The sequence below is a fragment of the Polypterus senegalus genome, chromosome 7, assembly GCF_016835505.1.
Source record: "Polypterus senegalus isolate Bchr_013 chromosome 7, ASM1683550v1, whole genome shotgun sequence".
In the NCBI taxonomy this organism is placed as follows: Eukaryota; Metazoa; Chordata; class Cladistia; order Polypteriformes; family Polypteridae; genus Polypterus; species Polypterus senegalus.
Genome location: NC_053160.1, coordinates 88,883,802 through 88,911,647, shown reverse-complemented (window position 1 = coordinate 88,911,647; position 27,846 = coordinate 88,883,802). Strand labels below are relative to the sequence as shown.

The 27,846-nt window shown below is 36.4% G+C and overlaps 1 protein-coding gene across 2 annotated transcripts in view; it reads right to left on the bottom strand.

Moving 5' to 3' along the window:
• The window catches only part of srfbp1 (serum response factor binding protein 1), a 178,438-nt gene that overhangs the window by 22,745 nt on the left and 127,847 nt on the right, over positions 1 to 27,846 (bottom strand). For both annotated transcript variants that reach the window (XM_039758991.1, XM_039758989.1), the window contains exon 4: positions 6,817 to 6,888. In XM_039758991.1, coding sequence (XP_039614925.1) covers positions 6,817 to 6,888 — 72 coding nt within the window. The remainder of the gene's footprint in view (positions 1 to 6,816; positions 6,889 to 27,846) is intronic.

The following is a 27,846-nucleotide window of genomic DNA, read 5'->3' as shown; positions in this document are numbered from 1 at the left end:
AACCATACAAATGGATATCGGACATGTGGATAAGGTGACATGAGTTACGCAAGGATTTTTTTTCACATTATACAACACTTCATAGTGTTGGTCACCTATCAGCCTTTTTGAATTGGAATATTCAATACCGTAGATCCCGTTATATAAGCCGAGAATTTTGTCCTATATTTCTGGTTTGGGGGTTGTTTATACAACGAGTATCGTTTCAGATTCAGGATTTCCAGTGCAGTGCCGGTTTTGCTGATGAATACGGAAGTAAATAATGACGAAACAACAGAGCCATCTTTCAGATGAAGAAGTAACTTTGCATGCCGGTACTTTAAATTAAATAAAGAATTTATTCAAAAAAGGGTTTTAGTTGTTGATTTTATTAATAAAATTTATAATAAATTATCGGGAAGTTTAAAATGAAATTTTTTGTTTTGATTTACGACCAACATCTTGCCTTGCGAAACGGATGCGGTCACGTGTATCCGCTTGCACGATTGTAAACAAACAACCGAGAGCGTTAGTAGCGTCAGTCGGAGCCCAGATACATGTGTTTGTGGATGTAATTTCCGTCATTGCAGTGATTTACCTATATATATATAATTCATTAAGACCATGCAAGCAAGACACATAATTGCTACGGAAGGAAGAGAAGGTAAAAGCGATCGCAATCGAAACGAAGATGGACAATGTGTGGAAATATCTCCTCCCTTCCTGCAGCCCAAAAATGTCAAATTAAATGGTGAGTACAGTATGAAATTGTTTCTATAATAGAATGTCTTTTATTGTCACTATACGCATCTACAATGAGATTAAAAGCAGCTCCTTCAGTGCAGAAAAAAGTTCTGTATAGGGCTTGTATGGTTGTTTTCTAGCTTTAGCATAACACCGAATCTGCGGCCCAGCTTCTGCTTTCTTTCCCTCCTCCGTCTGTGTCGTCTCCTAGACCCGACAACAATCCACTGAGAGCCCGCTGGTCTCGCTATGTTGTCTGGGATGTTGTGCGTGTGATGAAAAACACTCGAAACAGATGTCTGGCTCTGGACACCGATGTCTATAAGGTTCTGAATGGTGTAGCTGATGTTTGCCGAACCGATCGTGCACAAGCAAGGACAAAAAAAAAAACAAAACCAACAAAAAAGTGCACTGAAAAAGAGAGCCCTGAGCCGCTGTGACCATGCGTGCCGCCATGCTCCTAACTTAATCGAAGTAGGCTAGGCACTTTTTATAACTTTTTGGTTAGTACATCAGAAAAATTATTGGTGTTTTGGTAAATTATGCACATTATACAACCCTTTTTTTATTATGAAAAGGTTAAGTAAGTGTTGCAGTGGGAGGTTCGGAACGCATTATGGGTTAGCCTTTGCGAACGAATTAAGTTCGTAAGTCAAGGGTCCACTGTATTGCGTATTTAAGTTAATCAAATTTATAACGAGTCTCCGGAAATCCACCCGCCGATGTACCGTATTTGCGTATATAGTTTCAACACAAAGGTTTCATTTTACCAAACTTCTCCGCAATCACTTCCTGGTTTCCATCAAAAATGCCGGCAGTCTCAAATTCTCGGCGATAAACATTATAAATATACCCGAAGAAACACTTTTAAGGAAATGTAGAAAATTTTGCTTGGAGAAGGGGGTCGGCTTAAATACCGGTCATCGGCATATACATGTAATTTAGTAGGTAGAGAAGGGGTTCGGCTAATATACCGGGTCGGCCTATATTCCGGGATCTATGGTATTTAATTTCTCCATAACATCATGAGTTAACACCACTACAACTTAACATAAAATTATATTTAAGTATTCATTTAACAATTTATTTCTTAATTAAAACATGTCTACATGTCAGCATGAGCAACTGACTGCATATTCAGTACCAAAGACTACAATATACCCAACAAGAAAACTGAAGAATGTTTTAGTATAGATCTTATTTTTTTTATTAAATCAGGTACACTAGAGTGGCCAGCATCACACTACACAACTTTCAGTCTACAAGCATGTCACGTCTAATAAACTACAGCTGCTGGATCTCATCTAGAGGATGTCAGACTACATGACTAGCTTTCACAGTAAATAGATAGATAGATAGATAGATAGATAGATAGATAGATAGATAGATGATGAGTTTCATGACTTCCTCACAAATTCTTAGCATGGTTTTTAAATTTCCCATTGCAACACAAACTTATTATGAGAGTGACAGATGTTAACAGTCAATCAAAATGACGTACCCTTTTCTAGTAGAAGTAAAACATACTTGTGCAGGCAGCAAAGTTCAACAATATTTTCCTATATTTGCACAGTGCTGAATACCAGATTTCCTATGTTTCCTGACACACCATTGAGGTTTTCTGTTTTTCCTTTTCTAGCAAATTTGAGTGGGTTCTTTTCTGTCTGTGGGCATTGTTTCCACAGCGGATCATCTTCTTCCAAATCTTTCTGTCCTCTGCATTTTGTTCTGTTACACCCATCACCTATATGTCCTCTCTCACCACATCCACAAACCTTCTCTTAGGCCCTCCTCTTTTCCTCTTCCCTGGCAGCTCTATCCTTAGCATCCTTCTCCCAGAACCTAATCAATCAGAAAAGCACGCATGCTCACAAATCGGGTAAGGTAAACATATTTTCTTCTCTTAGACGCAGGCATTACATGCAAGCTTTCAAGTAGTGAACAATCACAACACAATAAAATATCTCTCAGTTACTATAAACTGTTGCTTTGGGAAAAGTTAAAATTTTGCTGCTAAAGCAAGAATCAATTGATTTCTTACTTTTTCTTTTAATTGGCAAAGACCACACATGCTTTTAGGAAGCTGTAGCCTTATATAGCCTCATCAGGTACAAAGTAGAAACCATACCTGAATGAGTTGGCAGTGCATTACTGGACAAACAAATGCACTTCTCACAAACTGCTTTAGAGATGTCAGTTTTAACCTATGGGTATCTTTTGCGTGTGGGAAGAAACCAAAGTTACTAGAAAGTGTCATTGATAAATGAGAATATGTAAACTGATCACAGACAATGGCAAAATTCAGGCCAATTCTAGGTACCTGGATTTATTATGAACATTAACCACTGGCCAACCATGTTGCCCAACACTAAAAAAAAGCAATAAAAAAAATAAGTAAATAGAAAGTTGTAACGGTAAACTGAAAACATACCAAGTAAATATTTAAATGTTTAAATTTATCTTTATAAGGAAGGTTTTGAGTTATTATACAGATGCGATACTGTCTTTCTTAGCCAAGCCAGCCACAAATATGTTACATTGCCTCTCCTTTTAAATTCAACACTACACTGTTTTTTTATTTAAAAAAAGAAATATGGTAAAAACTTTGTGTAGAATACTACATTGTCCAAATTAACAAACTGCTTATGCTGTTGTGTACTGAGGATCAATTTTATTACTGTATTTCTCATTCCAATCATAATGTACAAATGACAATAATACTCTCATAAACCTAAAAACTTACAACAAAGGCAATGAACAAAAACATTTAAAAGATGAAACTTATATGTAAATAACTAAATGGCTTAATTCTACATAACAGTATAATACACCTATCACAATTCCGACTTGTTAACTGGATTAGGACTGATTGCTTTTACATTATAGTATACTAAGTGATTTGTTTAATGTCTAAAAGCTTCAAGCATCTTTTCCTACATTTATGGCTTATCTTTTAGTTTAAGGAAAAGAAAGCATGCTAAAAAAGAAGAATGTACATATAGGAACAGTTTTTGTCAAAATACAAGCATCCTTTTAATTAATTTACACTTTTGTGACAATGATAAAACAGTATATCATCCATTAATTTCAAAATAGTCTCCTGTACCACAGTTCATTGTTATATGCATTGCTTTTAGGTGTGCTCCTGGCTTTATATATTTTATACACTGCAGTTAATTAATGATGCACCTTGGAATTCTTGACAGTACTTACAGAAATAAATCAGTTTATAACCCGTCTCCCAATTTGTGATTTTCAAAGATTCATTTCTGAGCTGCGTTGAGTACTATCTGATTACTGAGGGAGAATATACATAAAATTCATTGTTTAACCAAGGAACTCCACAGGGGAAAAATAAGAGCAATTATTAATGTTCCTAATGCTGAACTCAAACAGGCTCATCAAGTTACAAGTTCACTGTCATGTTGCGCACTTTGTACAATGAGATTCTGTTTCCAATGAAAAAGTCCCAGAAGAATAAAATAATTTTAACTAGACTTTCTTGACAGTGATCAACCGAAAAACTCTTTAATGTCACAGCGAAAACAGATCTTTGCAAAGTGGTGTAAAATAATAACAAATACTACAAAAAAATAATTGATCACTTAAGTATTCATCCCCTTCAAAGTTAATATTAATAGATGTATCTTAGGCAGCAATTGCAGCCTTGAGTCTGTGTGGACAGGTCTCTATCGGATTTGCAGATCTGGACAGAAGTTTTTCCCCACCCTTATTTGTAAATTTGCTCAAGCTCTGTCAGGTTGCATGAGGACTGTGAATGAGCTGCCTTATTCAGGTCCAGCCACAAATTTTCAGTTAAACTGAGATCTGAACTTTGACTTGGCCACTCTAGGACATTAACATTGTTATTTTTAAGCCAGTCCTATAAAGTTCATATGATTCTTGCAGGCTGCATTAGACTTTCCTCCAGGATTTTTCTGTATTCTGCAGCATTCATTTTACTCTCCACTCTCACAAGCATTTCAGGACATGTTGCATAGAAGAATCCCTACAGCATGATGCTGCCACCACCATGCTCCACATAATGGGCAATGTTTCACTTATGTAAAACATGGTGATTAATTTGATGGCCAAAAAGCTCAATTTTGGTCTCATCAGACCACAGAGCCTTCTTCTAGCTGATTTCAGAGCCTCCCATGTGCCCTCTGGTAAACTCTAGTCCCTATGTCATGCGCAGATTTTTTGTTACTACGGTGGATTTTGCTTAGCTATTTTCTGATAAAGCTGTGACTGGTGAAGCACCAAGCTGGTCTATGCACAGTCTGGCCAATCTCCACCACTGTAGTAAATAACTTCTTTAGAGTCATCATAGCTTTCTTGGTGCCCTCCCTCACTATTCCTTTTCTTGGAAAATCACTCAGTTTTTGTGGATGGCCAGCTGTGACTGTTTTATGACTGATTTAACTGTAATCTAATGGATATTCTCTGAATTGTATATTCTTTTGTATTCTTTTCCTCACTTGTGCTTTTCAATCATAATTTTACCAAATTGCCTGGAATGTTTTTTGTCTTCATTGTGTAGCTTAGGCCATGATATTGACTCATTCATCCAAATAAAACATATTCATACTACAAACAATTGAAACCCCTTGATTACAGGGAGGTTATCCCCACTGAACTAAAGTATATGACTTCTAAAACCAATTGCAGGGTCAGTTTAGGTGGGTCATATTAACCTCCTTAGCGTTACATTTTTTTCTCAAAAAACATTGTTGCATTTCTTTGCCTTGAAAAATTATATATTCATCTTTCTACTGTAAAATGTGCAAAATACTAAAAGTACAAAGTCAGAAGTGTAGAAAATAATGATAGAAATAATAATGATGTTTAATAAGAATAATAATATGAACAGCACACTGCACTTTTGGATTCCTGGAATCAATTTCAGTTTCACTGCCTGAAGACAGATTAACTTCCGGTTCGGGTGCCCAGAAGAACGTCACGTCAGGTTCTGACACCCAGAAGAATGTCACTTCCAGTTCTGACACAAAGACTAACATCAGAAGAATGCCAGTTTCAGTTCCTGCACACCACTTACAGTTTAATCGTTTGAAGCCGCCATCTTTGCAAACCTTCAGCAGTTCAATTCTGGACTCCAACAGAGAAGCATGTCTTGTAAAAATCAACCCATTGCAGCCAGGGATAATATACGAGAGGCTGCCCTAAGCCTTTTCAAGTGTGTCAAGTCTGATCATTTTCACAACATATATGCAGTGGGATTTGAACTTAATAAATTTGCACACCTTTCTAAAACCATGACTACACTTTGTCAATACAAACACACATATTGTAACAACCCTTTACGAAACTACACTGGACACCAGGTATGTCTTTTCATGGATGCTGGAGCTTCTTACTTTATCAACTCCATTCAATCCCTAATTAAGTAGTTTCCCTCTCATCAGCCTGATATTAAGGTCTTGTGCACACCACAAAATAAAAAAAACACAAACAGCAACAGCTTCATTCAATAATGAACCTAGCACTGTCTTTCACTCTCTGTTGCAAGCTATTCAGTTACTCCTATTCTCTTGAATGACCGACAACCTCCAGCTACTCATCCTTTATGCTTCCAGGGCTCTGCTCTCTCCCTTTCTGCCATGTATTTTGTCCTGTCTCTGGAAGGATGCTGTTCCAGATGCCTTTTTTCTGTTCCTATTTGCATCAGCCAGTGTTACACTATGTAAACCCGCTTATAAAGTGCAGGGGTGTGGGGCACCAGGAGCCTATCCCAGAAATATTGATTGAATATCTCAAGTTATCAATATTATTTTTGTATTTGAGTATCAATTTTATTGTTCATGAACTGCAATATTTAGACAGTTATTCTTATTCTGTATTGTGTACTATAACCAAATTCTTAATTGGAGACATTATTTATTATTATTAATTATAACAAAATTATATAACAGCCTGAACTTGGAGAAGCTTCACAACATTTTGTGAAACGTCTGTGCAAAGTAGTCAAAACATATTGCTTTTATAAACAATGTGACTTTTATTATTAAGAGGAAATTATACTAATAGAATTGAAGTTTTAAAATAGTTTGTCAGTAATACTTTAAAACTTACATTTTTAATCACTTTATCAAAGATGATGTTTTTCTGTAGAGCTGCTTTGGTCACCTGATCAGGTTTGAGACTCTGAAATGAAAATAAAGAGAAAAAATAAACATTTCCATATGCAATATAAATAAAGGCAAAACAAATACAAATGGGTAATATATACAATGGAAAAAAGTTAAATATTTCTTATATCATGAATTTCTAAAAGGCCTTAAATGTCACAGCAAAAGTGTTGTTTGTATTATACAGTAGTTTTCTTTATTCTGATTGTGTATGCTAAATTTAACGAATTCATTGTTTACTTGATGACAGAACAGTCTTTTGAACTCAGTAAGATGATGGCACACTCAAGATACAAATTATGTGGTGAAAACGCATATAACAGATTTTTTTTTTAATGTACAGCTTTTACAGAAACACAAAAAAAATAATAAATATGTTTATATCATTAGGAATATAGCTCCATAAAATATGGTTAAGCAAGCATACAAATGGATACAATTTGATTAAAGTAAGTTTCTGTCTTCACCAAATTACCAATCAGAGATTTTTGTCGTGTAATAAAATCAAGTGCACCAGAAACAAATTCAGTCGCAAAATACTTGATAATCATTTACTGCTTTGAGTTCAAAAGATGCACTGCACTATAGACAAAGATTTTTCTGGCATATTAGAAATTCTTACTAGTGCTTGGAACTCTTTATACTGTATGTCCTTATAAGTAAGAGTGTGCAGATTGTAGAAGACGTTACTGACAGGCATTAAATAACATCACCTATATTAGCTCTGTTGTTTGATTGTGACTTACCTGCTTTATATCTAACACTGACACTGCAATAAAACAGAGTTGCATTAGATGATAAAACACTTTACTTAAATCTTGTATAAGGACTTTCTAAGCTCAGCAGTGAATCAGCAGTTAATAATGACCTTTTGTCTGTGGTGAGGAATCTGGTCTGTGGCTGCCCTGAACCAGGCGCCATAACATTACAAATAACTTGCCTTGGTTCAATGAGCTGTCTCTGTTAATGAAACAAATTCCAAACTTCAGCAGTATGCTTCCATGTGTAATGTCAGGATGGCTCCTCAATAAACTGTTATACTCAGGTCTGCATGCCTGTATCTTCATATCCTCAAATGGTAAATATTGTTAAGATATGTTGACTAAGTTAAGCTAATATGTCAACTAAGCCTGATTAGTTTTACTCTTTGATATAAAATTGGCTTTAGCCACAGTATGCCAATACAACAGTTTTACATAATGATAAGAACAATGTTATCACACAGTATACTTCAAAGTATTTACCTAGGTCTTTGGCTACCTAATAAATCAAAGAGTTTAAAAAGCAGCAATTTCACTATAAAAAAAAGAGAGAGTGGCAATGAAAACTTGCTACTGTCTGAAAGTTACCTGTTTGAAGTACAGGGAGTGCAGAATTATTAGGCAAGTTGTATTTTTGAGGATTAATTTTAATATGGAACAAACACAGTGCTATCAGTCAATCCAAAATGTTAATAAACCTGAATGTTTCACAACGGAAATGTGAGTGTGAACATCATCAGGGGAATACATATGTGCGCACAATTATTAGGCAACTATTAGTGTGCAGATTTATTATGCAACTAAAGGAAAAATGAAAATTTTCCCATCTCACTTGTTTATTTTCATCTGTTATAGTGAGAATAATAAACAAACACCTCAAAATTTACAAATAAACATCTCTGACATTTCAAAAAAAATAAATCAATCCATCAATGACCAATATAGCCACCCTTCTTTCCAATAACAGTCATAAGCCTTTCCATTCATGGAGTCTGTCAGTTTCTTGATCTGTTGACGATCAGCTTTTTGTGGAGCATTGACTACAGCCTCCCAGACACTCTTCAGAGAGGTGTATTGTTTTTCTCCCCCGTAAATCTAGCGTTTAAGAAGTGCCCACAAGTTCTCGATAGGGTTTAGGTCAGATGAGGAAGGGGCCATGTCATTATTCCTTCATCTTTAAGGCCTTTACTGGCTGGCCACGCAGTGGAGAACTTCGATGCAAGTGATGGAGCATTGGCCTGCATAAAAATCATGGTCTTTTTCCTGTATCACTGTTTGAAGAAAGTGTCTTCGAAAAACTGGCAGTAGGTTTGGGAGTTGATTTTGAGTTCATCTTCAATGCAAAAAGGTCCAACTAGCTCATCTTTAAAAATACCAGCTCATACCAGTACCCCACCTCCACGTTGGAGTGGAGCTCTGTGCCCGTTACTGATCCACAGGTCCATCCATCTGGTCTATCAAGAGTCACTCCCATCTCATCGGTCCATAAAACCTTTGAAAAAAATCTGTCTTCAGATATTTCTTGGCCCAGTTTTGACGTTTCAACTTATGTTTCTTGTTCAGTGGTGGTTGGGTTTCAGCCCTCCTTACCTTGGCCATGTCTTTGAGCACTGAACACCTTGTACTTCTGGGCACTCCAGGTAGGTTGCAGCTCTGGAATATGAAAGTACTGGAGGATAATGGGTTCCTGGTAGCTTCACGTTTGATTCTTCTCAAATCTTTGGCAGCTAATTTGCGTCTTTTGTTCTCAACACGTTTCTTGCGACCCTGTTGACTATTTGCAACAAAATGTTTGATGGTTCTGTGATCACACACCAATATCTTAGCAATTCCAAAAGTGCTGCATCCCTCTGAAAGACTTTTTACAATTTTTGACTTTTCAGAGTCAGTTAAATCTCTTTTTTGGCCCATTTTGCCTGAGGAAAACTAGCTGCCTAATAATTCTGCACACCTTGATATAGGGTGTTGATCTCCTTAGGCCACACCCTCCCTCATTACACAAATACACATCACCTGACGTGCTTAAATCCAATAAGCATTCAAGTTAATACAGCTTGGAGTTGGAATATACGCATTAAAAATGATGATATGGTCAAAATACTCACTTGCCTAATAATTGTGCACACAGTGTAGTGTTACTTCCAAAGACAGGCATTGTAAATATTTTACCACAACTTGCTTAAATGCAGCAAATTTATTTAAATTGTGGTCCAGCACTATGTTTAAAATGCCCTTATATTATCTGAAAACTGCAAGATATGTTTTAAAGTTCAACAACAACATTTATTTATATAGCACATTTTCATACAAATAATGTAGCTCAAAGTGCTTTACATGATGAAGAAAAGAGAAATAAAAAACGAAGTAAGAATTAGAATAAGACAACACTAATTAACATAGAATAAGAGTAAGGTCCGATGGCCAGGGAGGACAGAAAAAACAAAAAACACTCCAGACAGATGGAGAGAAAAAATAAAATCTGCAGGGGTTCCAGGCCACGGGACCACCCAGTCCCCTCTGGGCATTCTACCTAACATAAATTAAACAGTCCTCTTTGTATTTAGGGTTCTCTTGGAAGGACTTGGTTATGATGGTCATGTAGACTTCTGGCTTTAAATCCATCAACATGTCTCATTTTATAGTTGACTGATTTCTCACTACTTAATACAATTCTATTTCATGTTTAAGAGGCACCACATCACTCACAATTCCCTATTTAATGTCTTCCAACTCCTGTCATCTCCATTTTCCTTAAATCACAATGGCAACCTAATGTACATTTGATTTTCAGGCAACAATCCTGCCATAGGGAGGCTATCCTTAATACCCCTCCACCTCTATACTAAAACAATGTTTTGGCACTTTTTTTTATAGATATCTTTAATCAGAACTTTGATTCTTTGCCAAAATCCTTCTACATTTTGTTGGGCTGCAACGATTAGTCGACGTAATCGACGACGTCGACTACAAAAAAATTGATGCAGATTTTTTATTGTGGACGTGTCATAAACTGAACATTCAATAGAGGCTCCAGTCACAAAGAACCTCATTGGTTTTTGTAACTGCAATGCACTACATGAACGTCTGGAGGCAGTATCATTTGTTATGGTTTGTCAAGACTTCACACTGTCCTACCAACGAGGAAGAACGCCTGAAGAGAAGAAGAATGTAGAGGAAAATAAACGTCGTTGCAATGGCAAGTGGGATAGAGGAGGGGAAAGGAGATGGAGCACTTCACCAAAAATGAAAATAAAAGTTGAATGCAGATTATGTAAAGCAGAACTTTCTTTTCACGGCAGCACCACCGCAATGCATGAGCATCTGAAACTAAAGCATCCTAGAAATGTAATGCCGTCGTCTCTTGGGAATTTATGCTGGCGCTGTTAGTTAGTTAATTAGTTAGGGTCAGATCGGGAGGGGAGGGAAAGCGTGAATGAGACTGAGAAGATAAAAGTAAAAAAAGCACACTTTTACAAGTAACAAATTTACACCCGATCTGTTCGTTTTCAAACAATATTGCATTAGTGTGATGATGTTTTCTGATTGGTACTATTCAGGTCATACAATGATTTATTTAAAATATCACATATATTTGTCTCAGTGAAAGTGTTTATTTGATCTTTGCACTTCAGGCTTTACACATTATATAGTTTATGTCTACATTTTGTCATTTAATACTAAAATATGAAAAACGTTTCAGTTTCAATGATGTATTTTTTGGTTATGTCAAATGCGCTTTTTTTGTTTAAAAACTACGTACACTTTAGTTTGTACTGTTAAATGTATTTATTTTTTATTGTGATGGTCACACTAATATAAAAACATCTGATTATTTTTAAATTCATACGTTTCACTGGTTATTTTAATTTGATTATTATTAATTTTAATAGTGTTAATGCAGACACATCAGGGTGCCATTCACAGGCTGATAGACGGGAGCAGATGAGGTAAGACATGCATTGGAGCCCAGCACAGGATGTGCAACCACAGGCCGCAGGCATCAAAATTGTCAGGCATGAAATAATCGTGACTAATCGTAAAATACTGTATATTGAACGATTAGTCGACTACCAAAATAATCATTAGTTGCAGCCCTAATATTCTGGTAACAACATTTATTCCAGGTCACAAATATATTCTTTCTTGATGTAATGGCACTTTTCACTGATGAAGAAATCATTTAAAGCTTAGCTTACCATTAAATTCTTTTCTTGTTCTTGTTCATTTTGCCTACAGTATGCAAAGAACAGTACAAGACATACAACTTTTAATTACATCTTGCAACATTAACTCTCCCCTGGATCTCCGAAATCCTATTTGTGGATTTCTGTATAGTGTTAGTCTTTTACAGTACATGCCTCTGGATCTCTATTTACTGCCAGGTGTCAAACTGGGTGGTGTGGTAGCAGTTAGTCTACATATATTAATTTTTTTCTCCACTTTCTTTCCAATCCTTTCTTTCCAATTACTACAGTAACAGTAGTAACAAATGTGTTTAACTGTTTAATTGTGCTGATGACACCACTTGGATCACATGGAAAAACATTTCAGACAAAATTTAAAAAATCAATAAATAAATACACAAATCAACAATCATGAAATGTGACAATTATTAAATAAAAACAGAATAATAGTAAAAAGCTAATTTCTAGGTACCAGTCCTGAGACCAGCTTAGATGGAGATTGAGCTTTATAACTAATAGACAATGTGCCTCGTATAGGACAAATGTAATACTACCCGTGTCCCAAGAATCACTATACATTCCATGACGTTTGGTACAGGATCCACCTTATTTTCTGCAGCCAAATGGGCACTCCCATTTTTTTGCTAAATTAGTAAATACTTCTGATCTGAGCTTTCCAAATGTCACGAATACACTGCACTTTTGTGCACTATGTATAGACAATGAAACAGCTGCAGTTTGGACTTTTTCCAAATCCTCCTTACTGCCCTGATCTATCAGCATGTAACTATCACATCTTCAGAATGCTTAAAGAGGTTCTATGCAGTTGCAGGTTCACCTCTGATAATGAGGTTAAGGAAGTGGTACAGATCTTGATTCAAGACCAGCCGGAAGAAGAAGTTAGATGAATGAAACAAGAAGTGCATCGTCCTGCAGGGAGACTATGTCAAGAAGTAATATACCGTAACTATTATCTTCACATGTTCATGGTTACCAATATTAAAGAGTTAAGTTGCCTTTACTTTTTGATCCTCCCTCATATACTGTATGAGGAGCAATTCTTGTTCATTGAATGCTCATGAGATGTAATAAATATTATTGAATACATATGCATCTTTAAAGGTATTGTATAATAACCAAATGAATCAAAACTGAAACATACAAAGACCAGCATATTTAATGAAGACTATCAAAAACAGTGTGAACAATAAATAACTCCACTATAAAAGATCAAACTGTGCTGCCACACACCTGTTAGCTTTCCTACTGATGTTTAATATAAAGTCAAACAAAAGGAACTGATAAAATAGAACAATGTAGACTTAAAAATCAACAGCCAGCATTTCAAACGTTCCTAGATGCTAAAAGTGGAAAACTGATGTCTACACCATTAATTTAAGAAAATAGGCTGTTTACCCTATGGAAAGTGGATATAATTAGAGATAAAAAGTTATCATGTTAAGTTAAACACCCTATAATTTTAAGAGTACTCCCATACTTTGTGGCTTATTACTGTCATAATACCCTAGAATGATTACAGTGTTTTTTTGGTTTTTTTCTTTTTCTGCTGGAAAACACTATTTTAGTTACCAAGGAGATAAGATTTCAGAATTCTCAATAACATAATAATTGTTTCAATTCTGCATTATTATTAAAATGTAATGCTTACCAAAACCCGAAATAAAACTTTATTTTCAAAATATACCATATAAATAAAAGTACCAGTAAATTTGTAATTCTCATCTTTTTTCCCCATTGAAAACACACTTGCTAAAGAGTCACACTGTTTGAATCTCTACTTTTACTTCCTAAAAAAATTTATATAAATGCACAAACATGTGGAAATGCAACAAGTAGGTTTTATGATCAGTTTATTTTTGTCAAGTACACATAAGCAGTCACATATGACTAAGTGAAAACCAAATGCAAGAATTACAAATATTTCTAATACCTGGCGCTTAGGAACATTGATAAATAGTGAAAATAATAAACAGCACATTCTCAAACCTGTTTAATACAATATCCAATTCAAATGTGGAGAGAAGACAGGCTGAATGACAGTAGAAATGGTCAAAAGACCACCCCCTGTTTTCCAGTTTTTACGTACTTTGTTCACTGTTAAGTTGTGCTTGTAGTTGTTCTGTAAGCCATCTATCACAAAAGTGGTGAACTCTCAAAAACATTTCTTTTGATTTTGTCGTAGTTTTGGGTCTGCCAGACCTGTTCCTGTCAGTTTCCAAGTTTTTTTTGGTGGTGCTGTAAACTGTACTCACTGACACCTTGCCATTCTTTGCAATTTCTCTAAAATAAAGACCTACACTTTTAAGCGTTACAATGGTCTGTCTGATTTCTTTTGTTAATTGCCTTTTTCTTGCCATTATGATAGCAATATAATACTTCCTGCAGTACATTATTATATAAATAATGATTCAGAGGGTGGAGCAATACAGTTTATTTCAATTCTGCCTTTATACAGACAGAGGTTTTGTACATTATCAACAAAAGTTAGGGCAGTTGTATGAATTATTTCCATCAACTTATTTAACTTTAATTGCTGCAAAAAAAGCTTTTGAGACATTAATCCATTTTCTTGTTCCCTGAAAGAGGTCCCTTTAAATGATTATTTTTTACTTTTTGGTAAACTAAACATTTTTTAAACCTCTGTCAGATACCACTTACGTTTGCATCATTACCAGCTATTCAGTGGACTTGAACTGCTTAAATTTCAATAAAAACAGAAAACACAGGGCTCTTCAAAAATTTCTGTATATATATATATATATATATATACAGGGAGTGCAGAATTATTAGGCAAATGAGTATTTTGTCCACATCATCCTCTTTATGCAAGTTGTCTTACTCCAAGCTGTATAGGCTCGAAAGCCTACTACCAATTAAGCATATTAGGTGATGTGCATCTCTGTAATGAGAAGGGGTGTGGTCTAATGACATCAACACCCTATATCAGGTGTGCATAATTATTAGGCAACTTCCTTTCCTTTGGCAAAATGGGTCAAAAGAAGGACTTGACAGGCTCAGAAAAGTCAAAAATAGTAAGATATCTTGCAGAGGGATGCAGCACTCTTAAAATTGCAAAGCTTCTGAAGCGTGATCATCGAACAATCAAGCGTTTCATTCAAAATAGTCAACAGGGTCGCAAGAAGCGTGTGGAAAAACCAAGGCGCAAAATAACTGCCCATGAACTGAGAAAAGTCAAGCGTGCAGCTGCCAAGATGCCACTTGCCACCAGTTTGGCCATATTTCAGAGCTGCAACATCACTGGAGTGCCCAAAAGCACAAGGTGTCAATACTCAGAGACATGGCCAAGGTAAGAAAGGCTGAAAGATGACCACCACTGAACAAGACACACAAGCTGAAACGTCAAGACTGGGCCAAGAAATATCTCAAGACTGATTTTTCTAAGGTTTTATGGACTGATGAAATGAGAGTGAGTCTTGATGGGCCCGTGGCTGGATTGGTAAAGGGCAGAGAGCTCCAGTCCGACTCAGACGCCAGCAAGGTGGAGGTGGAGTACTGGTTTGTGCTGGTATCATCAAAGATGAGCTTGTGGGGCCTTTTCGGGTTGAGGATGGAGTCATGCTCAACTCCCAGTCCTACTGCCAGTTTCTGGAAGACACCTTCTTCAAGCAGTGGTACAGGAAGAAGTCTGCATCCTTCAAGAAAAACATGATTTTCATGCAGGACAATGCTCCATCACACGTGTCCACAGCGTGGCTGGCAAGAAAGGGTATAAAATAAGAAAAACTAATGACATGGCCTCCTTGTTCACCTGATCTGAACCCCGTTCAGAACCTGTGGTCCATCATCAAATGTGAGATTTACAAGGAGGGAAAACAGTACACCTCTCTGAACAGTGTCTGGGAGGCTGTGGTTGCTGCTGCACGCAATGTTGATGGTGAACAGATCAAAACACTGACAGAATCCATGGATGGCAGGCTTTTGAGTGTCCTTGCAAAGAAAGGTGGCTATATTGGTCACTGATTTGTTTTTGTATGTCAGAAATGTATATTTGTGAATGTGGAGATGTTATATTGGTTTCACTGGTAAAAATAAATAATTGAAATGGGTATATATTTGTTTTTTGTTAAGTTGCCTAATAATTATGCACAGTAATAGTCACCTGCACACACAGATATCCCCCTAAAATAGCTAAAACTAAAAACTACTTCCAAAAATATTCAGCTTTGATATTAATGAGTTTTTTGGGTTCATTGAGAACATGGTTGTTGTTCAATAATAAAATTATTCCTCAAAAATACAACTTGCCTAATAATTCTGCACTCCCTGTATACAGTGTATATATATATATATATATATATATATATATATATATATATACATACATACAGTTGAGGCCAAAATTATTAGCCCCCCCTGGAATCATGGAACATTTTCCTAAACTTCTTCCCAAAGTTTGCAACATTGATAAAACTTGATATAATCAAACATCCACCAGTGCTATTTACTAGCTTTTGATACATTTTGTAATATAAAATATATTTTTAGTTTTGCTTTATATCAAATATAGTAAAAAAATGTGGTGGTCAAAAATATTAGCCCCATGTTAATGTTTGCTTTCAAAACACACCTACACTAATTAACCAATCAGCTTTGAAACCACACCTGTGCAATCAATTGGCTTCCTAACAACACTCAATCAGCATAAAAGACTCCCAAGGAACAGGGCTCTTGAACACATGAGAGGGACTACTGTTACTGACCATGCCAAAGACAAAGGAAATCAGTCTGTAGCTCAGAAAGAAGATAGTAGAGGCTCATGATAAGGGGCAAGGCTACACTGCCATTTCCAATCGATTCACAGTGTCTAGAACTTCTGTACGTTGCATCATTGCCAAGTACAAGGAGACAAATTCTGTTAGAAACAAACCTGGCCGTGGCCGTAAGCACAAGATTTCAAGAACTCTGGAGAGAAAAATAGTCAGAGATGTCAGCAAGGAACCCCGGACATCTGCCAAGATGATTGTTGCTGACCTGGCCTCTTCTGGAGTTGATGTTTCAAGGAACACAGTTGTGAGGGCTCTTCACCGTGGTGGGCTTCACGGCCATCGTTTCAGAAGAACCCCTTTACTCAAAGAGCGGCACATCACAGCCCGACTGAGGTTTGCCCGTGAACATTTGAAATGTAAAGATGATTTTTGGAAGTCTGTGCTTTGGTCTGATGAGACTAAACTGGAACTGTTTGGGCACATGGATGTTGCTTATGTTTGGCGAAGAAAGGGACAGGCCTTCAACCCTAGGAACACAGTTGCCACAGTTAAACATGGTGGTGGGAGCATCATGCTGTGGGGCTGTTTTGCAGTCTCAGGCACAGGGAGCCATGTTCGGGTGCATGGCATCATGAAAAAAGAAAATTATGTTGACATTCTGAGGGAGAATATGCAGAAATCTGCTTGTAGTCTAGGCTTAGGTCGTCGCTGGGTCTTCCAACAAGACAATGACCCAAAGCATACATCAAAATTAGTTCAACAGTTTTTCAAGGATACCAAAACCAAGATCTTGGAGTGGCCCGCACAGAGCACAGACCTCAATCCCATTGAGAATCTGTGGCTCGGAAACCACGCAATTTGGACCAGCTAGAACAATTTGCAATGGAGGAATGGACCAAAATCCCTCAGGAGACCTGTGCTAATCTAGTAAAGACCTACTCTAATAGATTGTTGTCAGTTGTGGCTCAAAAAGGGTACAGTATTGACTATTAGTGGGCATGGGGCTAATAATTTTGGATGTCTCATTTTTGCCCTTTCTTGTTTCCACTCAGTGTGTCAATAAAATATCTAAACTACAATAAGTGGACCTTGTTATTTTGGACACAGATACGCTTTAAAAAACAAACATTTGTTGTTAATGGCCATTTTCATATTGGAATCAGGAGTGTTGCCTAATTTCATAAGGGGGCCTAATATTTTTGGCCACAACTATATATATATATATACATATATATACACATATACACACACACACAGTGTATATAGATACAAACAGCATATATATAAATAAAATGCACTGTAGCAAAAAAGAGAGAGACAGAAAGACCTATGTTAACTCGATTATTTTTACAATTTTTGTTTGATAAGAGGTTTAGAATGACCAAAAAAGAGTAAACTGCAATAGAGAAATCCATGGTCTCAGAATGTTAAAAGCACCTTTTCTAATAATTTTTATTGTATTTAAAATTTACTACACATAAGAAGGGAAAAGAAAAAAAAACAAAAAACTTGCTAGCATGTTTTCAAGCTCACCCTCATATAGTAAATGTGGACTTAATTAAAAGTCAATGTGTTCTAAAGTTCAAAAATTGCTTTTAAGAGTATATACAGATTCTGAACCTGACATTTTTGAGATGAATTTTAAAATAAACAAAACAATATATCATCAGATTATGAAACACAAACATAAACAGACAATACCAATCCTAATTTCCCCTTTAGATGAATAATTTGGAAATAAAGAATTATGAAATCTGTAATGCATTCCAGAAGAAAACATTCCTTTTATATGATTCAATGGAACAATTTTCATATATTTTATGTACAAAACATCCAGTGTTTTCCCTTTTCATTAAATGAAATATCCTTAAAAGTAATTAAAATGAATGTGATACCTAATACCCATCCTCATCTTAAGCCAATAATTTAGTAATTCACTTGCTGGTGGAGCAATATATTATTTCAGTCCTGCAGTATGCATATGTGTAGCCAACTTAATTCTAAAATGGTATGCCTGGAAAAAGACCACCAATAACTGTACACGTGAGCTAAAATATTGGATATAATGAACTAATATTAACAGATACAGTGGCATGAAACAGTATTTGCCCCCTTCTTGATTTCCTCTATTTGCACTTAGTCATAACACATAATTATTTTGATGTCCAAACAAATTTAGTATAATAGAAAAGACAACCTGAGAAGATGTAATGCACAGTTTTTAAAAGATGGTTTGTTGATGGAAAAAAGATCACCAATGTCTATATCACCCATGTGAAAAAGTAAGTGTCCCCATAGTCACTCCATCAAGCAATGAACCAAGTTTCAATAACTTGATATACCCAAGGTTGACTGTTGCTAGCCCTATCAAATCTAAACATGACTTAAATAGACCTTTTCCAACAATTTTAAGTTTAGATAAAATGTCTCAACAAGCAGTACACCATGTCTTGATCAAAGAAACTCCAGAAGACTTGACAAGGAAAGTAACTGAAATATATCAGTTAGAAAAGGGTTACAAAGCAATCTCTAAAATCAATGGATTCTAGAGAACCACAAGTCTGAAAAGCAGTCTCCTTAAGTCATTGGCTAAGAAAGGCAGTGAGTCATAGTCACTGACGAGGCAGGGAGGATGGCGGGCAGGGGACAGGGTAATGTTGTCAGAGCTGTCAAAATTACTGAAAATGAAATTCAGGATGTTAGTGGTGTTCACATCCCCCTCTGTCATTGTGTCCCTCTTTTCTTTACGTCTAGTAATAATCTTCATCCCATTCCATGTAAACAATGATGATAATAACCTGGAAAAACTCTCTGGGCAAGTAATATGGACAAAGATTAACAGCTAACAGTTTGATCTTGATTACGTACAGTTCACCTTACCTTAATGTTTCTGGGATTGCACCTGCAATTGTTAGTGTGAAGAGCTAATCCTCCACTCCTTTTCCTCTTAATCATTACGGAGTCCCTGCCCATTCATATCCACTAAAAGTCCGCAAAATCCACAACAGGATCTGCTATATTGTCATCCAGTCATATCTCCATTATACAGTGCATCCAGAAAGTATTCACAGCGCATCACTTTTTCCACATTTTGTTATGTCACAGCCTTATTCCAAAATGGATTAAATTCATTTTTTTCCTCAGAATTCTACACACAACACCCCATAATGACAATGTGAAACAAGATTACTTGAGGTTTTTGCAAATTTATTACAAATAAAAAAACTGAGAAATCACATGTACATAAGTATTCACAGCCTTTGCCATGAAGCTCCAAATTGAGCTCAGGTGCATCCTGTTTCCCCTGATCATCCTTAAGATGTTTCTGCAGGTCAATTGGAGTCCACCTGTGGTAAATTCAGTTGATTGCACATTTGGAAAGGCACACACCTGTCTATATAAGGTCCCACAGTTGACAGTTCATGTCAGAGCACAAACCAAGCATGAAGTCAAAGGAATTGTCTGTAGACCTCCGAGACAGGATTGTCTCGAGGCACAAATCTGGGGAAGGTTACAGAAAATTTTCTGCTGCTTTGAAGGTCCCAATGAGCATAGTGGCCTCCATCATCCTTAAGTGGAAGAAGTTTGAAACCACCAGGACTCTTCCTAGAGCTGGCCGGCCATCTAAACAGTGTGTTCGGGGGAGAAGGACCTTAGTCAGCGAGGTGACCAAGAACCCAATGGTCACTTTGTCAGAGCTCCAGAGGTCCTCTGTGTTGAGAGGAGACCCTTCCAGAAGGACAACCATCTCTGCAGCAATCCACCAATCAGGCCTGAATGGTAGAGTGGCCAGACGGAAGCCACTCCTTAGTAAAAGGTACATGGCAGCCTGCCTGGAGTTTGCCAAAAGACACCTGAAGGACTCTCAGACCATGAAAAACAAAATTCTGTGGTTGGATGAGACAAAAATTGAACTCTTTGGTGTGAATCACATGCGTCACGTTTGGAGGAAACCAGGCACCACTCATCACCAGGCGAATACCATCCCTACAGTGAAGCATGGTGGTGGAAGTATCATGCTGTGGGGATGTTTTTCAGCGTCATGGACTGGGAGACTAGTCAGGATAAAGGGAAAGATGACTGCAGCAATGTACAGAGACATCCTGGATGAAAACCTGCTCCAGAGCGCTCTTGACCTCAGACTGGGGCGACGGTTCATCTTTCAGCAGGACGACCCTAAGCGAACAGCCAAGATATCAAAGGAGTGGCTTCAGGACAACTCTGAGAATGTCCTTGAGTGGCCCAGCCAGAGCCCAGACTTGAATCAGATTGAACATCTCTGGAGAGATCTTAAAATGGCTGTGCACCGATACTTCCCATCCAGCCTGATGGAGCTTGAGAGGTGCTGCAAAGAGGAATGGACAGGACTGGCCAAGGATAGGTGTGCCAAGCTTGTGGCATCATATTCAAAAAGACTTGAGGCTGTAATTGCTGCCAAAGGTGCACCGACAACGTATTGAGCAAAGGCGGTGAATACTTATGTACATGTGATTTCTCAGTTTTTTTATTTTTAATAAATTTGCAAAAACCTAAAGTAAACTTTTTTCACATTGTCACTGTGGGGTGTTGTGTGTAGAATTCTGAGGAAAAAAATGAATTTAATCCATTTTGGAATAAGGCTGTAACATAATAAAATGTGGAAAAAGTGATGCGCTGTGAATACTTTCCGGATGCACTGTGTATACAACACTGACCCAGGTCAGGTCGGGGAGCATGCAGTAGTACGCCATGTTGCCATACCTATCACCACACGACAAAACAGCTCAGGATCCTGGTTGGCAACCTCCCCAGAAAGACACGTGGTTCAGTCCCACCATGTGGAAATCACTATCTGCCGCAGCCAGGCGTTATGTGGGCATCTCTTTGGCCTGGTCCAGCTGCCTGGGTCCTCAATAATAAGAAACCTGTGAGCCAGATCACCCTTGGGGAATTGCGCCACCTGGCCGTAGTTGTTTACCTGATACTCCCTCACAATGCAGGTTAATACACCTCATTTGTAACAGATGTCTTATCTGTATCATCAAATGTTTGTCTCTGTTACCATTACCAGGTATTTCTTGAAATATTTTATTTTATTTAAACTTTATTAATCCTGAAGGAAATTACTTGGTTTTCGCATACTCCTTGGGGTCAGAGCTCAGGGTCAGCTATTGTACAGCACCCCTGGAACAACGGAAAGTTAAGGGCCTTGCTCAAGGGCTCAGCAGAGTAGGATTTCTTTTGGCAGTGGCGGGGATTCGAACCAGCAACCTTCGGGAAACCAACACTGATCCTTTAACCTCAGAGCCACCACTCTGCCCAAGTGTCTAATATAAAGTAGACTGAAACTCATTTCCCTGTTGCTGCTCATGGCAAGGAAATATAACATACGCATTCAGAAAGTTATCAAACTGAAAAACATTCAGGATCTAAGCATAGTTACTATATATCTGAAAAAACAAGGAAACCGTGCAACCAGTGCCTTATTACCATCAATTTAAAACAAACATTGGTCCCAGAGCTTTGAAAAGGATAATGTATACTGACAGTTAATGTGCCAATGAAAGGACTTTTTGAATTGAAGACAGGACTCTTGACAAATTAATTAGGGAGGGAGTAATTTCTTCAATTCAAAATGTTCTTCCCAAGAGACTTTAGGTTTCCTGTTTATGTGCATGCTGATAACCATAGAAATAACTATTTAGCAATATTTTAGCAGACATAATCAACAATTCTGCTCTCTCATTGTAACGTGAGGTATTTTTTTTCCCCCGTGGATGCTTTCAACATCATTTGCTTTTGTACAGCACCAGTCACTATTGTCTTTAATTATGCCATAAAATTCTTTCATTCCATTCTGCAAGAAAAACAGATTCATTTTTTGTTCCTCAGTCGCCACTACAAAGCAGATGGAATACTGTAAGTACAACCTAAGAAATGTGTAAATTTTGGGTGGAATATTCCTTTAACAAATTTCATGTCAAAAATACTATCTCAAAATCACCACACTATAAAAGCTAATGCATTGATTTCTGAACTGTTACACTGTAATAATCATTGCTTACATGTTATGAATTAACTGTAGATTAGCAATTAAACAATCAAAAGTGTGTGACAAAGTACCACAATAGTCAGTATTGCATAATAAAAACAAAATATCTGGCTTTAGCTTTGGAGCATTTGTATGCAGAAGACAGCTTAAGTTTGAGCAATGCCATCCAAATTAAAATGTAAGCCCTTTAAATTGCAGGTGGTCACTATTTCCATGTTGTTGGCAGAATTAGCACTGATTTAAATAATTAAGGTTACTTCAATCATTTATTGTTTCACCTTACTAAAGCGGTCAAAATTATAATTGTGCATGTCATTAACATACCAATAAAAGTTGTAATTTTTCTGAATTACAATTTTTAAGAACAATATGAAAAGAAATTAAAGAAGTGATCCCAGTACTGAACCTAGAAGATGACCAAATTAAACTCCCCACAGGAATGAGGAAGGGTTGTTTTTTAGCTTCTGCCCATACACACAAAAAGATTTGTCAAGCAGGAAAAAAAAAACAATACAAAACAGTGCTTGTTAAGAAAAATATTATGATCTATAGTGTCAAAACCTGAATTGTATTTTGAAAATTACTTATAACACATGCTGACAAGTTAGCATTCTGATCAAAATCTGGTTTCTTCAATAAAGTTTTGAGGATGGCTACTTTGAAGAAATCATGGACAATGACACTTAATGTAGTTAAAACTATTATACTTGCTATAGATGTTGACGTTTTTCAACATACTAGTTACAATTTCATAGAACAGGTTTGCAGGTTCATTACTGTCAAATGTACAAAATACAGTGAAATTGTTTCTTGCAACACACTTGAAACCAAATCCTGTGTCTGTTGATTCTATTTTTTTTTTTAATTCTATGACGTTGACACTCTCAACCTGCCTTGTCAGGCACTTCTGATACTATATATTTTTGCAACCACTACAGATCTCCAGAAGTGACACTAGAGACCACTGTTTTCAACTTTTAAGGACTTAAACAGCAACCCACCAAACCACATTTTCTTCAACTAATCAATAAACAAATAAATAAATAAATAAATTTTTTCTTCTTAATTGTAATTTGTGTGTGTGTGTGTTTGCATGAGTGAGGAGGGGTTGTTTTGTCTTATTATTTTTATAGTATTTCTATTTTACTTGAGTTTCTGTAAAAGCTAAAAGAAAAAAAAAAGTAATATCAATCGATACAGACGGCTTAAAGAATTTCCCTCTCACATAAGTATCCTCTTTTTGTTCTTTAAACAGTAAAAATGACTTTTTCACTTTCAAGTTTCTTTCTCTGTCCAGTATAATTCTGACTTACAAAAACATAATAATCATGAGAATGGGACCTTGTGCTTCACCCAAACCACAACTCCGAGGAGTACTCAAAAGACAGTTCTTGTAAACAAAATGTTCCGTGGGCAAAATGCCAATTTTAAGGTTGAACTGTATGTGACCTAAACTTGAAGGAGAAGAAAAAAAATCCCCTGATGTGTTTTTTCAAAAGAATGAGCAGACAGATATACTGTAATGGTATTAAGAACTGAAACAATTCATGTGTTTGGAATTCAAAAAAATTATTATTTATTGCTTTAAGACAAACTAATTAAAAATAGCTAGAAGTACTTCTCTACAATGAAAATATCAGTTAAATAAATAAAAGTTTTGGGGGGCATCTAGATTACCTGATAATAAATAACCTAACAATACCCCTAATAAATAATTTCATAAACTGTTTCAAGGACTTTCGGGAAAGGTCCACAGTTTAAATTTATAAATCAAACAATTCAGACATGATTAAAGTACACATTGCAGACTTTCATTTCAGATTATTTGCATACATATCGGTTACGCCATGTAGAAATGACAACACTTTTTATACAAGGTCCCCCATTTTAGGGTACCATAATGTTTGGGACACAGCAATAGTCGATATATTAAAGCAGTCATATTTAGCACTTTGTTCCATATCCCTTGCATGCAAAGACTGCTTAAAGTCTGTGACTCACAGACATCACTAGGTGCTGTGTATCTTCTCTGGTGATGTGCTGCCAAACCTCTAATGTAGCCATCTTCAGCTCCTGCTTGTTTTGGTAGCTTGTCCCCTTAAGTTCTTTTCAGAATATGAAAGGCAACATACAGATTTAAATGGGATGACTGAGTTGGTCATTCAAAAATCTTCTATTTTTTATCCTTGAAAAACTCCTGTGTTGCCTTATCAGTATGTTTCAGATCATTACTTTGTTGTAGGATGATGTACCATTCAAAGAGTTTGAGGTATTTACTGGAACTTGAGCAGATGTTTCTATAAACTTCAGAATTCAGTAGCATCAGATTACCATCAATCACAGTGCGTTGTACAGAGAAAGAAAGAAAGAATATTTAAGAGTAGGTTTATTGTCAAATTTATGTTAACCCTATAAATCAAATTTGCACAACAAAATAAAATCAAGGATTATAACAAAGTGACCTCTGACACTGAGCATTAGTCATGCTCAAATGATGCACACAGTGAGAATTCACCAAAATAATGACTTCCTGTTCTGGCACCTTTTATATCCCATGTTTGGAAGGAACAGTGTGAGTAAACAAAGTAGACACTAATACCATACAAACAAAAGATGTGTAAAAACTTTCTTGGGTTCAGGACACAGTACGGTAGGTTGTTACAAACATCTTGGAGAACTAACCACAGATCTTCTGTGGTTGTAGGATGCCTCAGATCCTTCTGTCCCTTCATGTAATCCCAGGCACACTCAATGATGTTGAGATCTAGGCTATGTGTGGGCCATAACATCACTTCCAGGACTTTATGTTCTTCTTTACTCTGAAGATAGTTCTTAATGACACTGGCTGTATGTTTTGAGTCATTGTACTGTTGCAAAATAAATTTGGGACCAATCAGACAACTCCCTGATGGTATTGCATGATGGAAAAGTATCTGCTTGTTTTTCTCCTGCTTTAAGATCATGTTAATGTCAAATTACTGTTGATTTGTCTAATTAAAACATTAGCAGAATATTAAATATAAAATTTTCCAAGATTCAGGCACCCTTCCATCTGATCCACTAGTGCTATTCTTAGTTAGGTCTCAGAAATTAACTTGACTTGTTAGGTTCTAATTCAGGTCATCATACTGATTAAGTCTGTACACAGAAATCACACACAGCAGGTGTGAAATGGAGAAAACATGTTTTCCTGTGATTATTGATATCCTACGAGAGATCACTGTGGTCTTAAATGTTCTTCATTTGCAAACCTCTTGTCTGACTTATACTTACAAAACAAAAAAAAAAAACATTTTAGGATCCATTACCTGATACAGAGAATGAATGAGCTTTTACAATGCTCTTCCCAAGTCACGTGAATTTTTTTTTTTTAGATCAAGACTTGGCATAATACACTAAACTGTTTTGGAAAGACCAAACTGAATAAGTTATAGGTTAACTGAATAGCCTATTTTAGGACACAGTCAAGTTGTGAATCCTAGTTAATGCATCATGTGATTAATATACTTACAGATACCTATACAATTGAATCTGTCTTCACCAAATTTTACACACATATACTGAGCACAGGAAGAATATAAGCTATGTTTCATTTCAAATTTTTTCTTCCTACAGAACTTTATTCATTTGCTGCACCTGTATTTTATTAGGGATGTATCCTTAGGTGCTGTTTTTGAGACTTGGCATAGGTATGCAAAGTTGTTCCCCATGGTCGATTTAGCCAATACAATTAGTGTGGGTCAAACCACTCCCCCGGGAATTTACTTAGCAGTAACAGTACCTGCAATTTTAAAAGGTGAGTTGAGTTCAGTTGAGTTGACTTTACTCTACTCTGGGCAGCACTTGCTAACCCTCCTAATAATTTGTAAAAGTATGGTATGTTGTTATAAATCACTCAGTGCCTATTATTGGGTTTGCAAGAAAATAGGCTCAAATATAAAGTCAGAAGAAAGACACTGTAAGGATGTTTCCTTTTATTTTAGCTCACTTTTACCATTGAAACTGAGGGCTTCTGTCATGCATACTCTTAATTCTTAACTAACGAGCTACAGCACTGGTCTATGGTTGGAAGGGAATTATGATATTTTGGTTAGCAAAACGTTACTCCCAAATGAAAAAAAAAACCATACATTTTTCTGCTTGTATATTTTGGAAGTAGTTTTTTAAAAAAAAAAAAATCAAAAAGAGCAAGGAAAACAGGCAGCATGGAGAAATCTCTACCAAAAGTTTGACTGCTGCTGAAGAGAGTTGTCGAAGTCCAGCCTGGGTTCCCTCCATGACTGGTATTTAAAAACTGTTCCATGTCCTTTATGTCAAATTTTGAGGATATTATTTATGTTATGAATGTTACCATGAAATTTTCAGTGTCCTTGTGTTCATGTATTTTCTCTTATATATTTTGTAGGTGGTTCCCCAAGAGGCCATGACACCTGTAAATCACTGTCAAGAGCCTGCCTTCAACGCTATAGAGGCTGAGGGAGTCTTACAGTTGGTTGTGGACCGTTACATGTTGATTGCTTTGAATGCTTGGTGTTGGCGAGTGTTCTCTCCATGATTTCTATGTTCATGTTTACAGATTTTTACATATTATGGCCTTTTATGCCAGTTTTGTGAATATTCTTGAGGATCTGTGTTATGGGACTGTGTTTATTGGTTGCTTTTGTTGCCAATCCTTTTTTGCGCTCAGTGGATCTGCTTTTGCTAGTGAAGAGCATTTCTCATTTGAACAAATCTTTTATTTGTAATAATACTATGTTTACCCTTTTACTAACTAGTTGGGGTAGTTTCATTGGACATCCCTTTCATTGGACAATTTATGAGACTTTGGTGTTTGGGAACTCACAAAGTCATAACAAGACTTTGTTAACATCACTTCTACAGCAATTGAGTGGTCCAGTTTTGATCTCTGGCATTAGTGCATATGTTTCAGCAAAAAGTGGCTCTTCTGTGTGGTACTGGTCAGAAATAAAAGGTGGGTGGTTTTTATTTGTGGAGTATATATTATTATATGGTGTGATTAGTCTATATAAGATATAAATATACTAAGTAATATCATTCTATATAGATAACTGTACATTCTACAATTCTAAGATTTTAATGTTCAGCCAACAATGTACGAGTACTAACCATACTCTTCAATTACTAAAGAATATTTTGCAAATTAATCTTATAAGTGTAATGGCAAGAAGTAGAACAGATCACAATATAATTACAAAAATATAGTTATGATGAATTTTAATGTTTTTTCTT